General features: G+C 44.7%; 1 protein-coding gene across 4 annotated transcripts in view; it reads left to right on the top strand.

The window, feature by feature from the left end:
• The window catches only part of sfmbt2 (Scm like with four mbt domains 2), a 175968-nt gene that overhangs the window by 19325 nt on the left and 138393 nt on the right, over positions 1-18250 (top strand). For all 4 annotated transcript variants that reach the window (XM_072471033.1, XM_072471034.1, XM_072471035.1 and 1 more), the window contains exons 3-4: positions 571-665; positions 3622-3862. In XM_072471033.1, coding sequence (XP_072327134.1) covers positions 571-665; positions 3622-3862 — 336 coding nt within the window. The remainder of the gene's footprint in view (positions 1-570; positions 666-3621; positions 3863-18250) is intronic.

Genomic DNA, 18250 nt, shown 5'->3' with positions numbered 1-18250 from the left:
TAAGGAAAGGTCATCCTAACAGTACATTTGTCTGTTCCATTATGACATGTAATTGTGTTTTAAATGGTAACCTATCAACCAAGGTGTTATTTCAATGTTTGAATGCCTGTTTAATTTAATGAGACCCTTTTCCAATTGTAAAATGTAAGGTTCTCGCTCAATCCTTACACATTAAACTCTCATCCTCACATTTACATTACGTTTAGTAACATTTTTTTTCCGCACTGCAATGCTTCAAACGTACAGGCAATCAGTATTATTAATCCACAAATATTGCTGACTTTGTACTGGACTGAGGGTTCCTGCTAGCTGCAGAGCCAGAAACCATTGCAATTCCTGAAAATAATATTCCTTTAAAATAGTAAAAATGTTCAATATCTTCATAACTGGGTGATCCTCAAAGAACTTTGCTTTTGCCAAGTAGGGCTCATCAGGTGCTGCCTGTAAAGCCAGAAAATTATAACTATGGATAACTGTCAGGTACTTCAGTTTTAAACCATGAAGTAAGATAAATCCCATGAAGCAAGATAAATCCAGATGCTAAACTTCTTCTTTATCCTGTTTAAACAGATGTAGGCTCTGGGGGCGAGGACGTTGACTTCAACTGGGATGATTATCTTGAAGAAACTGGTGCAAGTCCTGCACCACACAACTCATTCAAACATGTACGTATCTCAACTCTTCAATATAATGAAATTAATGCCCAATATAATTTTGCCTCATCTGTAGTTTATAACTTTAAGAACTATCTATTTGAGGGCATTATGTGAACTATTTAATATATTATTCTGTGGTATGTAGTTTATATTTATGTGGAGCATCAGGAGTGACTCAAATACGTTTTAAATCTAAACACACAGTCCAAAGATGTGCAGGTTAGGCAGATTAGCCGTGCTAAAATGCCCTTCGTGTCCATAAAAAGATTAGGTGGGTTACGGGTGTAGGCGTGGGCTTAAGTAGGCTCCTCTTTCCAAGGGCTGGTGCAGACTCGATGGGCCGAATGGCCCTCCTCCTGCGCAAATTCTATGATTCAGCAGACCCCCACCCCGACGGACGCCTCAGAACTTTGTTCATTTTTAGGACTTGTTAACTGTTACGGCAAGTTTATTCCGAACCTTGCAACCATATTGGCCCCCTTACATCTCCGCCTCAAGTGCCGACGTGGAGGAAGCCGCAGGAAACGCTCTTCTGCAAAGAGAGAGTTATTGTCTTCTGGGTCACTAATCCACTGTGATCCCACCAAACACTTACTCGTCACCTGTGATGCATTGCTTTATGATATTGGGGCCGTCCTGTCACATCGAATGGAAAATGGCGTGGAACAGCTGATTGCTTTCGCCTCTCTGACAGAATGTAAATATGCGCAGATCGAAAGGAGGATCTGGCAGTGATCTACGCAGTGAAATAATTTCATACGTTTACAGCCGCCATTTCACTTCACTTATTACCGCCCATAAGAGATCCTGCCCATTGCCTCCGCGAGGATCCAGCGCTGGGCCCTGCTGTTGACCGCCTACCAATGTTCATTCGAGCATCGGCCGAGGACCGAGATAGCAAATGGCGACACACTGACCCATTTGCCGTTACCGACTAGCCCCACATTGCCCTCCCAGGGTGGACAGAGGGTCGCCACTCTAAACCTCTTGGATTCTGTGTCTGTTCTGGCGTCTCGGATCCATGAATGGACTCCGACTGACCCGATTCTCACAAGGTATCTGGTGGCCGTGCCTGGATGGACATGCAAAGTTGGTCCAGCGATGTCGAGCACCAGAAGCTCCCACCGGCTGCGCCGCTTCAACCTTGGGAATGTCTAGGATGGCCGTGGGCATAATTGCATGCCAATTCTGCTGGTTCAGTATACCTCCTATTAATTGACGCCCATTTAAAATGGCTAGAGGTCCACAAGATGGTGGCGGTCACCTCCAGGTCAATCTTCAAAGTTTTGATTATCACTTTGCACGCGTGGCATCCCCGAAGTGCTTGTTGCAGACACCGGCTTTCACGAGTGAGGAGTTCTCGGGATTTTTGAAGGCGAAGGGGGTACAGCACATTCGTACCACTCAGTTACTAATGGTTTATTGGAGCAGGCAGGACAGATGTTCAAAAGAGGCCTCACGATGCAGTCTTCTGGTTTGATGGACGTCCGGTTGGTTTGTTGCCTATTTTGCTACAGGACCACCCACACGCAGTGATCTGGGTGGCCCCAGCTGAAATACCGATTGGGAGGGTAAGCTTTGAACCCGCCTTCATATGATTTTCCCTGACATAGGTGCGAAAAGTGCGTCTCAACCACGAGCTGCAAGGGCGTTTCGCCATTCAACGTCAACCCACCCTGACCTGGTGATTTTTCTGTACATTCGTAACTTTGCAGACAAGTGCCATCCTCCACCAGACGTGGCCAGTTTCCTGTCAAATACAAGTCCCAAGGTCAGATCATGCGAAAGCACCTTGATCATATTTGGTCCAAGTGACCAACTCTTTGAAAGTTTCCTCGTGAGTGTAAAGTTTTCACCCAGTCGACTGATGCCGCACAAGCGCGTAACGGAGCCCCAAGTGGGTCAAGACGCCGAGATGTCTGAGGTCGAGGACATCGATTCGGAAATGGAAATCCGAGCATTGAAAATCTTGATGGGGAGTAAACAGTACAGCAGCCACCGAGACATTCCAATTTGAAGCGGCATTCGCCTTCCAGGTTCACACAACCCAATCCGGCACCTTGAGTGCACGCCGCCCAACCAGAATTCAGTGCCCTCCTTCCCCACAGAAATCGGAGGATTCGCCTGACTTTGTTAGAAGGAGGCGGGGGGGGCAAATTTCTTTGAACTACTCGACGTGGATTCCATCATGGCCTCCTAAAACTTACCATCAGGACAAAGCAGTCGGCTTGATCGGCACTCCATCCACCCACCACCTTATAAAGTCACTCTCTATGACTGGCGCAGTGCAGCTGCAAGATGCATTGCAAACACTCACCGAGGTTTCTTTGATAACCCCGTGGAGTCTGAGCTTCCTAGACCCGAGCAGGGACCAACATGTTGGTTGTCCAATGGGGACTGTGATTGTAGGCTGCTACTGCCGTGGGCAGCTTATTGTGAAAAGTAAAATAAATCTTTTCCTTCCTTCCGCCGCTGCCTTTCTTGGTCATTAAAATTGTAAAAAGAATATAGAAGAATTACAGAAGGTAGGGAGAAAAAAATGACTCTGGTGATATTATAACTTGAAGGTTATACTGATTGGGGAAAAAATAAATAGGCTGGAGCTATTTTCTCTCTGAGGCCTGAGGTGCTTAAAGACTATGAAAGGGTTTAATACGATCGTCTTACAGAAGGTTTCCCCACTTGAAGGACAGCCAAGAAATAGAGGCCTTAAATCTATGATAGTCGAGTGATTGAGGTGACTAGCATTGAAGCATGGTAAGCAGGAGAAAGGAATAAAATGATGCATTTGATGGACGAAGATGATGGAGTATAAATAGCGGCATTGAACCTCTCTTCTGTTCTGTCAGTACTATGTAATTCAGGTGATTCTGCTCTGACCATTGTCCTCCATAAACTGGGACTGATGACTAGTTATTAACTGAATAAATAATAGGTGTTTTATTTTTTTAAATTTTATATACAGGTGGAAATCAGTCTCCAAAGCAGTTTCCAGCCAGGGATGAAGTTGGAAGTCGCTAATAAAAGTCATCCTGATACCTATTGGGTAGCCACAATCATCACAACATGCGGTCAGCTTTTACTCCTGCGCTACAGTGGGTACGGAGATGATCGCAGGGCCGATTTCTGGTGTGATGTCATGACTGCTGATTTGCACCCTGTTGGATGGTGTTCACAAAATAAAAAGGGACTGAGACCTCCGGAAGGTAGGATTTATGGATTATCCCTGATAATTAGGAATCTGAGAGAGATTGACAGCACAAAACAGGTGACTTAAGTTCTTGGACATGTTCTGAGAATAAAGCACCAGAAGAATAAAATTAATGTGTAAGCAGTAAGATCAACGTAGTATGTTTAGCACCGTGCTGGGACACTGATTCATGCTCCACCCCCTACTGCTGGCACAAATGTTGAAAATGGGCGCGACTTCCCCATCAGGATCCTGCCTACCATCTTTTAACTTTCCGGTGTCAGCCTGTGGAAACCTGGCCGACCAGAGTTAACATTTGAGGTTGATCACCTTGCTTCAAAACTGAAAGTTACTACAGAGACGGGGAGGAGAACTAAAACGAAGGTTTGTGTTGTGTTGGGGAGTGCAGGAGAAATTAAATGACAAAATGAATGATGCTGCGAGACAAAGGCAGATGGTAATGGAGCAAGTAATGAAACGATTTGGGTCTATAGGAGGTTGAAATGCTGTTATTTGAGCTGTGTATTGCATGTACTGGTGTATTCACTGGCAATCATGACACCTAGGCTCAGATTTTCACCACAACAGTGAGCCTCTCCATCATGGTGAAAATCCCAGAAATGGCCAAAGTATCTCAGTCCCGCTCCTGAACCTAGCATTCCCTATCTTCACTGGGTGGGACTGGATGTGGTCCTGGGGTTCACACATGCACGACTCGTGGAGGAAGCTGTCCATTTAAATTGTCAGCTGTTTCCACTGAAGTGTAATTTTGGAAAAAGTAGGTTAGGATTTGGAGCGTGCAGATTAGAACGGCTATAAGGAAGTCTGGATTGGTGGATTCTTATGAATAACCAGGGTACTGCTTTGGAGAAGTACATTACACCGTTGGATAGTGTTCCGGTACAACTTTGGGAGAGTTAAGACACACTTTGGGTTTGTTAAACTGAAGATGGTACATTTTTACGCACATTTGTATGCACAAACTGTCCAATCTGCCAAAAATCCATCCAGGAAGTGTCCAAGGATAGTAGGTGAGTTGGCATGAAGGGGTTAAGGGTAAAGGGCAGTGAGTTGGCATGAAGGGGGTACGGTAAAGGGCAGTGAGTTGGCATGAAGGGGGCAAGGTAAAGGGCAGTGAGTTGGCATGAAGGGGGTAAGGTAAAGGGCAGTGAGTTGGCATGAAGGGCAGTGAGTTGGCATGAAGGGGGTAAGGTAAAGGGCAGTGAGTTGGCATGAAGGGCAGTGAGTTGGCATGGAGGGGGTAAGGTAAAGGGCGGTGGGGGAACAGGGTTGACAAGAGTTGGCACTAAGTTGGCATGGGGCGATGGTTGCCATAGGAGTACGAGTGGCTGGGTGGGCAGGGCTGGCATGAATTGGGTATTGTGTGTGTGGGGGGAGGCCTGAGGGGTTTATTTTATATTGCTTATTTATTTAAACACCGTTCCTTAGAACAGAGACCGGTCTTGCGCCCAGCCTGCAGATTGTTTAAGGCTTGTTTCTCTCTTTCCTCTGCTTCTGGTCTACATTAGGAAAGTTCAGGGGCCAATTCCAGGTCGGATCCTACTCCCTGCATTGTTTCTGGTATTGTTTCAGTAATTACAAAATGCTAGCTATCCATTTTCAATATAAACCAAAATAATTTGTAGTTTGCTTTTTTAAGAACTTCATTTAATTCTTTTCAGTCCGAGTCTAAGGTTGGATCAGCACCAATTCTCCACTTTGTCATCTGTCTTTAAATCATTTGACCATTTTTGACACAATTTGATATTTTAAAATCTTATTTTGGAAAGTATTAACCAATAAATCATGTGGAATAAATACCGTTTATTAATATTATGTTTCCACGCAATGCAGTTGCTTCTCAGTGAAAGATTCTTCTGTTATTTTGCATGCAGGCATGATTTTCATAAAGCTAAGCCATTTTTCTGCAGCTAAATGTGTGGACCGGTTTTCTCAGCATATAAAATTCTCGGGAACATTACAAAGGTTTGAATTGAACAGGCAATAGTCTCTGAGGTATTCTTGTAGCCGACATTGTTTGCACATGACAGCTTGAAAGGTTTATGAATTTGAAAAGATGTTTAGGAGTCTTGAGAAACAAAATTGCACATTGCATAAAAATAATTTATACGTTTGTGCCATTTAGTAATTAAATGTAATCAATATAATTTTGGACATGTGCAGACAAGTCTTTATATTTAAGTATTGTATCTGAGTGACAATTGAATGAGCTATTGTCGTCTCAATTTATTTAAGTCAATCATTTAATTTCTATTTAAACTTTTTAAGATGTAATGACTCATCTCAAACTGTTGTTGTGTCATGGGACTTGCTCGGATAGTTACTAAGATGCGATCATTTATCCTCATCTGAAATCTGCCCATTTCAGACCACTACATAGAACATTCTTTTACACCTGTGTGCTTAGTAAACTGATGATGAATGTCTTTCAAAATTGTATTGATCTTTTTCCAAGAAAGTAATGTCTTTTTTTAAAAGATCATTTGTTTTTGGGGATTGAACACATATATTTGAAGTACAGTATTATATTGTGGTCTTTAACCTACAAGGTCACCATACTCTGTATAGACATATAGCTGGATAAACTTACATCCTACAGAAACAGATTTGATGCCAGCTGTGAAATTAAAAGGCCTGGGTATGAGAGTGAGCTCCCTAAATGTTCATGAAGCTGTAGCTAAAGCAAGCTAGGTTCTAGGATGTATTCATATGACAATTTACTACAAAACGAAGCATTCCATTTTGTCTTTGTGAAGGACCTTGGCTTGGTCTCTGTTAGAATGCTATGATCAGTTTTGGCCCCCCTCACATGATCGGGAATTGAAACTCTGAGGAGGGCCACAAGATTAATTACCAATTTAAAACATTTTAGCTATCCAGATGGGCTCAGAGAGCTAGGCCTGCATATGTTGGAGAAGTTTAGATTCATGGCACAGTTTTAGTCAAGGTGTGAACCGGGTCATATTTGACAGCAACTGTGGTGCAGCATCTTGCTCTTAGTCTCCTTTATGTTTCCAGGGTGTTCATTATGGTTGACCATGTTGCTCGATCCAATTCCTGCCAAATTGAATTAGTAGCCATTGTGAGCTTTCATTGCGGGTCTTTAAAGAGGCTCAAATTATTAGTTTTGGGTGCAGGAATACTGAGATTTTGATTTACTAAGGAGCTGACTACTATCCTCAATGTAGGTGGTTATATGTGGATTTTTAAAGTAATTTTCAGTTATTTAAAATCCGGTTACACCCCAATCGTAGGCTAGACATACAACTGCACCAGGTTACTGTTTTGGAACATATTGCAGAATATTTATAAAGCAAAAAATGTTTTCGAAAACTGCTTTCTAGAATGCCGCCTGTTTGAGCTTGTCACAGACAGTTGCAGACTCCGTCATACCCAAATGAGCGAGTGGAACCTTGAGCAAAAAACCCTCAAAATCAGTGCCATTTGCAGCCAGCGTGCTGATTTCTTTGTGCTCAGTGAAACGCTTCGTCATTTTTTTCTCACCCCCCCCCCCCCAACCAATTCTGTATTGCCATTGATTCTGACATGCTTCCCAATCACACTCGACTGAACCAGACAAGTGCCATCTTTTTGGCTTTGAGCTTTTAATCCTACATCTTATCCACTATCCAGATGCTTACTTGACCTCTGCAATATTGCCTACTTCTGTCCTTAATTTAACTCTTCAAAATGCTGAAACTCGCCACATGCTCGTTGACACCTTGAGACTCCACTGCTTCAAAGCATTGTGCTCCCTCTATAAACTCTAGTTTTTCCAAAATTTGCTATGTGCCCCACATTAATTCTTCCTTGCTCATCATCCCAAGTTCTCATTGATTTACCCTGGCTCCCCCTTTCCAAAATATATTTGTCCTAATCAGACTCCATAACCTCTCCCAGCCTTACCTCTTCTTCCTGAATGCTCCATTCCTTTGACTGCAGTCTTCTGAGTGTGCAAGCTTTCGCTCGTTTTTATGCCCCCCATTGTTGACCGAGCAATTGCTCGTACAAGATCACAGACCTGAAATGTTTACTGTTTCTCTCCCCAGAGATGCCGCCATATCTGCTGAGTATTTCTACATTTTTAAAAATAATTTAGATTGCCAATTCCACAGTACTTTGCTTTTCTATTGCTGGCACAACCTTCATCAACTTTGCTTTAAAACTGCCTTTCTTGCCAATTTTTATGAACCTTGGGGCCAATATTAATTCTCAGAGGGAATTTCCAGATAGAGGTCTCTTGGTTTTAACCACAACGCCTCCTTGCTATGTGATCTGCCTAGTTTCCACCTAAAAAGGGCATGCATTTAGATATGCGTGATGGGAATGGCCTTCCAGGAAGTAAGGAGGGTTGTGTCCGAGGGTTGTGTCCAATGTCATTAATATCGGTATTTGATCATGGATGCTGCTGGCTTTGGGTGGGCTGGTTAAATAAAGGAGCTGTTCCTTGAGGAAATAATTTGAATTGATTGCATTTGTCGAGAGTTACTTGGTTCTTTTAAACATACCTTACGATAATGAACTATAACAATGATAGGCTATCTTTGTGGATGCTGATTGTAAAGCAAAATTAGGGGACAGATACTCCCGCTGCCTGGGGAAAGCGGGCAGCATAATCAAAGATCCCTCCCACCCGGCTTACTCACTCTTCCAACTTCTTCCATCGGGCAGGAGATACAGAAGTCTGAGAACACGCACGAACAGACTCAAAAACAGCTTCTTCCCTGCTGTCACCAGACTCCTAAGTGACCCTCTCATGGACTGACCTCATTAACACTACACCCTGTATGCTTCATCCGATGCCAGTGCTTATTGTAGTTACATTGTATATGTTGTGTTACCCTATTATGTATTTTCTTTTCTTCCCATGTACTTAATGATCTGTTGAGCTGCTCGCAGAAAAATATTTTTCACTGTACCTCTGTACACGTGACAATAAACCAATCCAATCCAATCTAAGATGCTTCTTGGCTTAATAAATGCTCTTGCAACCCAGGCAAGTGATGCTTAACTCTGCATCTAAATATTTTATACAAAAAGAAGGATTCCCAGATGATAAAACTGTCTGCAGGAAACCTTCATAGGAAGGAGATGTAGTGGGTAAAATTGTGCCAATGGTATTGTGGACTTTCTGCATCAAGTTGCATGTTTCGGTGTAGTGATGACTATTGTGATATCCCATTAAGGGAATATGCAAATGAACGAGTATCCTGGATCCAGAGCAGCAGGGTCCAGCAGCCTGCTTGTGTGTATGTAGAATTGTAGTTGTGCTGTGCTCATGAGCAATAGTTTCTGAATCTACAAAATAGATCTGTTTGCCAAGTCATCCTGCACTCTTATCTTCAAATAAACTGAACTTGTGTCTAGTTTATCAGTCTTGTGAGAGATTGGAAAGCTTGTGTAAAGCAAACATAGAATGCAACAACATGAGATTGTGAGCTTCACAACAATACCACCTATTTGACTCAGTTATTTATTTGGTGACAGACATTTGGGATGGAAATCTCCCAACCCGCCCGCGACGGGTTTGATGGGGAGGGGTGGGGGGGCTGCTAAGGCAGTGAATCTGGCAAGAACCAAAAAAAACACAAACCCGCCCGTGTTAAATCCCGTTGCAATTCTCCCAGTGGCGGGTCGCCCTTCCTGCCGACAGGTGGCGCAATTGCAATTTGTATTTATTTGCATCTCATGAATGCTCATTAAAACAGCTGCCCACCTAAATCCCATGAGATCTTTCAATCTTGCATCACACCCAACGGGAAGAGTGGCGTGCACAAGACTGCCCTCAGTTAGCCAGGAGGCTTCAAGGTGAGTGCGATATGCAAAGCCTACCTGCTGTAGTGCCGTGCTGATCCTGATGTGCTCTGCTCCAGTTTGCCGGAGCAGGCCGGTTCCTGTCCTCCATCTCCATGGTGAGCTGGTCTTCATGGGGCGTACAGTGGCCTCCTTCCACCACATCCCTCCCAGTGACACACCGCAACGTCCTATCTGGACAGTGTTGTGTTGCGGGCCTCATGCAGCCACTGCAGCAAAGTGGGGAGAGGGCCTTTAAGTGACGGTGCACACAGCCTCCAAATGGGGTGGATACAGATTTAGTGTGGCATGGGCGACTCACAAAGGGGGTAGGCTCTGGTTTGGGGGAGGGGAGGGGGGGGGGGGGGGGGGGAAGAGCGCGCGTGTGTCAATGTCCACCACCACAACAACAGGTTCCAGTATTAGTGGACGTGGTAGGAGAAAAGCAGGTGGCATCTCTACCTGCACATTGTGAAGCTCCAGGTGAATTGGAGGCATATGGATAGGGAGCTGCTTTCAGAGGCTCATCATTTGCCTGGGACTGAGCAGGTGGCTGGTCTCTCGCAGCCCTTGGAGTCCCTGAGACCTGGGCTGTCCCTGCCTCGGAGTCTAACCTTGAACTGCGCCCACCAAGGTGTGTGTCTCTGTGCTGGCGGAGGATGCGGGTGAGGGCTGTGATTGTTCTTTCTGAGTTGCGTCAGACGTGCTTCGAGGGCTCAGAGAGCTGATGAGCTGGCAAACCGAGGGCGGTCTTGTGCACGCCACTCTTCCCGTTGGGTGTGATGCAAGGTTGAAAGATCTCATGGGATTCAGATGGGCAGCTGTTTTAATGAGCATTCATGAGACGTAAATGAATACAAATTGCAATTGCGCCACCTGTCAGCAGGAAGAGCAACCCACCACAGCTGGTGGCTGAGCTGTCTGACGGTACCTGCAAAAGGACAGTTTTTAGTGGATGAGCTGAAGCTAATGTGAATTACAGAATTGGGTGAAGTGATGGAACGTAGCTCGGTACTGGGTTACTGCGAGAGACCGTGCTCTGCGTTGCCCTCCGAGTTATCCTGGTCCTCGATGGTGAACTCTGCGGCAGCGTCCTCTAACTCGGGGAAACCGATGATCTCTGCCATCCCTCCCCCACTCTTTTGTGGATAGATTTGGCCTGTATGGGACATAAGAAAGATGTGACCAAGACGTTGGGTAAAATGCATGTCCTGTGTGTGTGGTGAGCTCTTTCCAAAAGGGGAAGCTCATAAGAGTTTGAGCAACCAGACCGATGGGATGGTGGGATTGTGAAAGTAAGTGTGGATCTGTTCCCCCCCCCCACACAACTGATGTATGTGAAGAGAGTCGCTGTTTGAAACCTGATGCCATGCTGGGAGCTTTACTAGTGGAGGGAGCTGAGAGGACTTATCCTGGCGGAGTGATGAGACCACCCCCTCCCTCACTGGATGGCGCTTTGTGAGGGGTTGACCGCCACATTGGCCTCCCAGGCTGGAGAGGTGTGTATGTCTTTGAGGCACCCCTGGGGTAGAGAACATGCCGGTGGGCTCGCATGCCCTGAATATGGGCCTCCAGGGTCCTGGAACTGCAAGCTGGTGTTGCCTTCTTCCTGAGACTGCGAGCCCTTTTGCCTCTGTCTTCGGAATATGTTGAAGGGTCTCGAAGACTGGTGCGCCCTGGAGAGAGTGATAGAAGTGTGCTGGACTGATCTGTAAATATGACGCTGGGTCCTTCAAACCTGTCAGCTGAAGACTCATCAGCTGCTGGCCTGCCAGGGGAGTGGAAGGGGAACCCACCTGTGCATCATTAAGGTCCAAGCACTGACTCTGACGCGGGATCTTGCCATTCTGGCCAGCGACACAGGTGCTGCTGAGCTCCCTGCATTTCCTTTCAAAATAGAATTTACAGTGCAGAAGGAGGCCATTCGGCCCATCGAGTCTGCACGGCTCTTGGAAAGAGCACCCTACCCAAGCCCACACCTCCACCCTATCCCATAACCCAGTAACCCCACCCAACACTAAGGGAAATTTTGGACACTAAGGGCAATTTAGCGTGGCCAATCCACCTAACCTGCACATCTTTGGACTGTGGGAGGAAACCGGAGCACCCGGAGGAAACCCATGCACACACTGGGAGGATGTGCAGACTCCACACAGACAGTGACCCAAGCCGGGAATCGAACCTGGGACCCTGGAGCTGTGAAGCAATTGTTGTATCCACTATGGGAGGGTACCGTCCATGGTTTTATTTTTAATGCTTTGTAAAAGGCACTTTACAAAAGATTCCATAAAATTTGAATCCTGTAAGTTTTTTAAATGTTCTATTTAGAAAGCGAGATGATAATGTTCAGAAGAGATTGAGTTTCATCGAGTAACTGGCAGATTAATTTTGACAGATGTCCCTTTTGTGCATATTGCTTTTGCATTAATATTTGCCCCTGTGGTTTGCATGATATCTGCACTACATTTTTAGACCCTGTGGTGTTTGCGGATGTAAGCAACATGTATAGACCTCTGAAATGGGATGTATTAATTGCTTGTGCCACATTTTCATCGAAAAGGCTTGAGCTTTTATAAGTGCACGTGTTGGGAGTGTGACGTCTTGAAATTAGATTGCTGTTACGGTGTTACGCAGCTGTTGTATTGTCTCTGGACTAATAACCCAGAGACCCAGATGACGCTCTGGGGATCCGGATTGAGTCCCGCCATGGCAGATGGTGAAATTTGAACTCAATAAAAATCTGCTGGAGTCTAATGATGACCATGAAACCATTGTCAATTGTCATAAAAATCTACCTGGTTCACTAAGTCGTTTAGGGAAAGAAATCCACCACCCTTCCCTGGTCTGGCCTACATGTGACTCCAGATCCACACGCCAGATCCACAGCAATGTGGTTGACACTTAAATGCCCTCTGGGATGGGCAATAAATGCCGACCCGGCCAGCGATGCCCACATCTCATGAGTGAACCAAAAAATAATTCAACAAAGATGTTGAATATATAACACCCGCTAAGGTGATTTCATAGAATTTACATTGCAGAAGGAGGCCATTCGGCCCATCGAGTCTGCACCGGCTCTTGGAAAGAGCACCCTACCCAAGGTCCACACCTACACCCTATCCCCATAACCCAGTAACCCCCACCCAACACTAAGGGCAATTTTGGTCATAAAGGGCAATTTATCATGGCCAATCCACCTAACCTGCACATCTTTGGACTGTGGGAGGAAACCGGAGCACCCGGAGGAAACCCACGCAGACACAGGGAGAACGTGCAGACTCCGCACAGACAGTGACCCAAGCCGGAATCCAACCTGGGACCCTGGAGCTGTGAAGCAATTGTGCTATCCACAATGCTACCGTGCTGCCCCTTTAAGCATGAGTTTCATCGATGTAAGATCTCTTGGCTGATTTGGGTGGCCCTTTGGATTAAATGCACAAGCAGAACTCCATTTCATTGTCTGTGCTGTAAATATTTGGAAAAGAACATCTATATGTTTGAAATACCTGCACATTACTGCCACTGAACATCTGTGCATAGAGGTAAATATTACTGACAAGATTTTATAATTAGTGCAATGAAGTAATTTGGAAATAATTGATTATTGTTGCAATAATCATGCCCTGTTGTTTGAAAGACTGTAACTTGTTTCTCAGGGTAGTTAAATTAATGAAATGAGCACTAAATCTTCCATAAAGTCATTCCACTAGACGCGTATAGGCGGCACGGTAGCACAGTGGTTAGCATTGTTGCTTAGAAGCGCCAGAGTCACACGTTCGATTCCCAGCTTGGGTCACTGTCTGTGCAGAGTCTGCACGTTGTCCCCGTGTCTACATGAGTCTCCTCCGGGTGCTCCAGTTTCCTCCCACCCACAAGTCCCGAAAGACGTGCTTGTTAGGTAATTTGGACATTCTGAATTCTCCCTCAGTGTACCTGAACAGGCGCTGGAGTGTGGCGACTAGGGGCTTTTCACAGTAACTTCATTGCTGTGTTAATGTGAAAGATTATTATTAATACAAATAGAAAAAATGTCACTGAATTGTTAGACAGTTAAGTTCAAAGACAGCAAAGGGAAGAATTTCACAGGTGATTGGATTGTGTTAAACAACAGAGATAGAAAAGGTAACACTATATATCAAACCCATTGGCTGAAGCCTTTGAAATTGACAACGATACTGTTACTTTTCCAGTGATAAATTGATCATTGCAAATTTGATGTTGGCAATGAGACTAGAAGCAATTTGCATTCCTGTGGTTCCGGTTGAAATTAAACTCTTGTGTAAATGTAAAATACAACCTTCCAAGGTTGGGATTTAAAGCTCTGTTTGTGTGAACTGACCCTGACCTCATTTTCTCCCAATTGGTTATTATTTTGATGTGAAAAGATGGCCAAGGTTCTTAATATTTATAATCCCATAGTAAGGTAGCCAAAAATCTTACTTTTGCTGCATTATATATTAGGTTGTGAAAAGGTCAGTAAACTTTTCTATAAAACCACATCTGTTGAGTGTTAATGAGCAGACTTTTAGTTATTGCGTGTCAGCTTACATTCAGCTCACGTGTCCACAATATTGTCTCCAGGAGAATAATCTGGAATATCATGTAATGTACATTTTCCTTTCTTGTCTGCAAAGTTTAAAGTTGAGCAGTATGATATAATTTGTATGGCAGAAGTTGTGTGACTGAAACTAGCAAAAACATGGCAAAACTTGGATCAGCAATACCACAATACTTCAGAGCAGCAATGTGGAGTTATGGAACCGTTAGTTCTGTTTCCTTACTCTTTGTTACTGATCTCAACCCTCATGCATTGGGCCATAGCAATGGATACGTCTGGTTTCTTCTCACTGTTTAATTCCCACTGGTAGTTCAGATCAATATTCATGGTTTTTCATTGGTACCTGTGCATATTTTTAAAAAATAATTTCACGGGGTGTGGATCTTGCCAGCAAAGCCAGTCTTTTGTAGTCCATCCCTAATTTCTCTTGGACTCTGGCTTAGAAGACCATTGCGTGTGTGTGTGTGTGTGTGTGTGTGTGTGTGTGTGTGTGCTCTCCTGTCTAGTTTGATTGCAGGCTTTTATCCACTGCTTGCCACTTTGGAATGAATAGGCTAGTGTTTATTTAAAATGTGCTGTTTCAGTTGGTAGTGATGCAAAGGGTCGGAGGGGACGGCCGTGGGGGGGGGGGGCCTCTGATGGGGCCTGCCCCCCATACCCCCCAGGCCTACTTTGTTGCGCGGCCAGCCCCTGAACCCCCACGCCATGTTGCGTAGGGGCCGGCGCGCTGAAGAAGTCCCCCGCGCATTCGCGGGTCGGCGCGGCGCCCATTTGGCACTGGGAAGGGAGGCTGGAGCGGCGTGAACCGCTCCAGCGCCGTGCTAGCCCCCTTTGGGGGCCAGAATCGGTTGTCCCCGCGTCCGTTCCGCGGCGCCGTGAAACGCGACGGCATTCACGACAGCGCGAACACTTAGTCTCCATTTTGGAGAATCGCGCCCATGATTATGGTGCACTGGAATCACATTAAAATTGCTTGATAACATTCAGGGGTGCGAAGGTATATATACATTATGCAGCTCTGTAGAATTGATTTTTCACACTCTCAATTGCAATTTTTGCTATTATCGGATGGCGTGTTTAAATTACAATTTTTTTTGCATTTATTCAGACTATTGGAAAATTAAGTATTTTACTACAGTTGTAACCTCTATTTGCGTAGAGTACCTTGGAAATTAATGTTTATTTGCTCAGCCCTGTGGCCTAGCCTGTTGACCATCCTACAGAATTATCTCTGCGACTATTATACCTTCTATACGTCTCTACTACACCACCTACATCATTTTTTTTAGTACGATCACATTTTCATTGCAGCGAAAAGGTTTGTATATCTTATTTATATTATATAGTATTCAGGAGGCAAATCAAGTTGAAAACTTTAGATTTATCTTTTTGCACGCATCATTTAATTTGTAAACTATCTTGCAAATACTGCAGTTTACCAAGTTACAGTATCAAATACTTTTGATATATTACGTGGTGTGATAACCACTTGACCAAATGAAGATTATGATACTACTTTCAGAGCTTGTAGAGAGAAATTGTAAACTGGGGCGTTGTCACCTGTGCCTGTCACCTGTGCACTGTCCAAGTTCTTTATTGATCCAGACTTTCTCTTGAAGTTTCTAATTTTGCAATTTGAGGTAAAGGTGGTGCAGAAATGATGCATATTTGGTTGTGGCATGCCGTTACAAATTTAACTGTACTCATCTGCTGAACTGAAGTGGAAGTTTTAACAGGTTGAGGTTGTAAGTCTGCCGTTTGGTATAAATATGTAATCTGTTCCTGAAGAAACATTGTAGATTTCTTTTTATATTTTTCTGACTTTTGGCCCTATGCATATACGTTTGAAACAAATATGTGGCAGCATTGTTGTAGAAACCTTTGCATCTGTGCAAATGCAATGTATATTTTCTATTTTTATGTCAATTTTCTCTGGCCGTTTCCTCCTCCTTGTCCTGAGTATGTTGGCTCCTTGCACCTCCTCTGGTAACTTGGCCAAATGGCTGTGATTCGTGTGTGAAACTTGAGATTCTTGAGTGCGGAGTGTGTTTCAAATCCAAGTCTGATCCTTTGCTCCCACATGCCACATACATCCATTGCAGCGACATTGAGTAGATTGCATCAAGATTGGTGGTACTTTGCCTGACCCTGGTGCATGATATTGCTCTGGTACAAATCAGCTAGCTAAGCACAAGCTGGAATTAAGAATTTGTCTGGTGTATGGCTACTTGTGTTATTAATTCTAGACGGCTACTCACTGACTAAGCCATTGTTTGAATTTCCTTTGTCGATGTGGATTGCTGTGTGCTAAAATAGAACCAGCGCACATGCATGTAAAAGTTCCATTGATAAATTTACTTGTAAAATACTAGTTGCTACGTTTGTTGTGTTAACAGTTGGGATTCCTTCTAATGTAGGGTGCATCATTTTGGTATGTAGTTTCTCTGAGGACCAGTTATTTCACAGAACAGGAAGGTGTGATTTGGGTGAGAGGGTGTCAGCTCATGGGGGGCTCTCGGAGGAGTCACAGGGAAGCTGTCTGAGATTGCCGGGTAGTTGTGGAGAGTTGGAGCTGATGGGGATTTTGGAGTGTGTCAGATTGAGTGATTGGGTCGGTTCAAGATCGTGGTTTGGGAGGGGGGTAGGAGATTGGGGGATGTGTAAAGAGGGTGACTTGTTGGTCCTGGAGGACCATTTTCCTTGTGCAAAATGGTTATCATTAAGTGTGATGGCACTTCAATAGGCATTAGTCACAGTGCCTATAAACTGTTGTTACACCTATTTTGTAGTGCAAAGCTGGCACTCTAAATTGAACTGTTAGACATGTTCTGCACCACTGCTTACTCAGAATCGTGCTGAGTAGAGATTTTGAACAAACTAAAATCCCATGGTCAAGTACCCAGCATTACTAGAGCAGTGTAAGAATACTGACGTTTGCATTATTCAAGTGCATTAGAGGCATTGGATTTGCAGTGGCAAGTACCGATCACAGTGGGAGTATAGAAACCTAACTTCTCTAGTGTTGTATTATTGTCTAAAGCAAACTGATCATCATGGCACCAGCATTTTGTGGAGTTCTGATTCCCACAGCCTGTTGAAGAAGGAAATTGTGGCAGCAGCACTTGACTTTGTTGTTTTTATCGCTGCAGTCTTAAGCACACTAAAATGAGTCAACTCCAAATCTTTAAGGCTGGGATTTTCCGGCACATAGGTATCGAATTTACAGTGCAGAAGTAGGCCATTCGGCCCATCGAATCTGCACCGGCCCTTGGAAAGAGCACCCACCCAACCCCTTTGGACACTAAGGGCAATTTAGCATGGCACCACTGCAGCTGGTATCTGTGTGGGCGATGCGGTGGGCTAGCCAAAAGTCAATTGGAGTGGATGATCCCAATGGCATGCAGGGCCTGAAAATCCTGCCATAAGTATAAGAGAACTAAGTGTTTGATGTGTCAGAGAGTTTTATAGCACGGAAAGCGGACTGTTGGCCCATCGTGTCTGTACCCGACATCAAGCACCTATCCTCATCCCATTTTCAAGCACTTGGCCTGTAGCCTTGTCAAACCTAATCTAAAACTTTCCACTAATAGGGCAGGATTTAATGGCCCCCTAAGCCCGAGCGCAAACCTCCTGATGGTTGCTAAATCTCGCAAGCAGCCAAAAATGCGATTTATTTAAAATTTTTTTTTTTGACATTTTAAACAACCGAGCCAGCAGACGTCAGGACCACCCGCAGGATTTTGGAACATGTTATTGGGGAGGGCCAGGGAACATTGCAATCAGCTTCATACCCAGGAAGGGCTCCAACCTGATTTGAGTTTTGAATCCATTATAATGGGCGCGATTCTCCGCTCCCACGACTTAAGTGCCCACACCGGCGTGAACGCCGTCTAGGTTCACGATGGCGCGAAACGGCCCCGATCTCGACCAATTCAGGACCCGAAAATGGGCTAGGATCGGGGCCGCGAGAAACTCGGGGGGGAGGGGGGGGTGCCGCGTGTCGCTAAAGCAGCGTCGTCACCGCGTGCCAGG

The sequence above is a fragment of the Scyliorhinus torazame genome, chromosome 13 (genome assembly GCF_047496885.1).
Source record: "Scyliorhinus torazame isolate Kashiwa2021f chromosome 13, sScyTor2.1, whole genome shotgun sequence".
NCBI lineage: Eukaryota > Metazoa > Chordata > Chondrichthyes > Carcharhiniformes > Scyliorhinidae > Scyliorhinus > Scyliorhinus torazame.
This window is presented reverse-complemented; position numbering and strand designations above follow the sequence as displayed.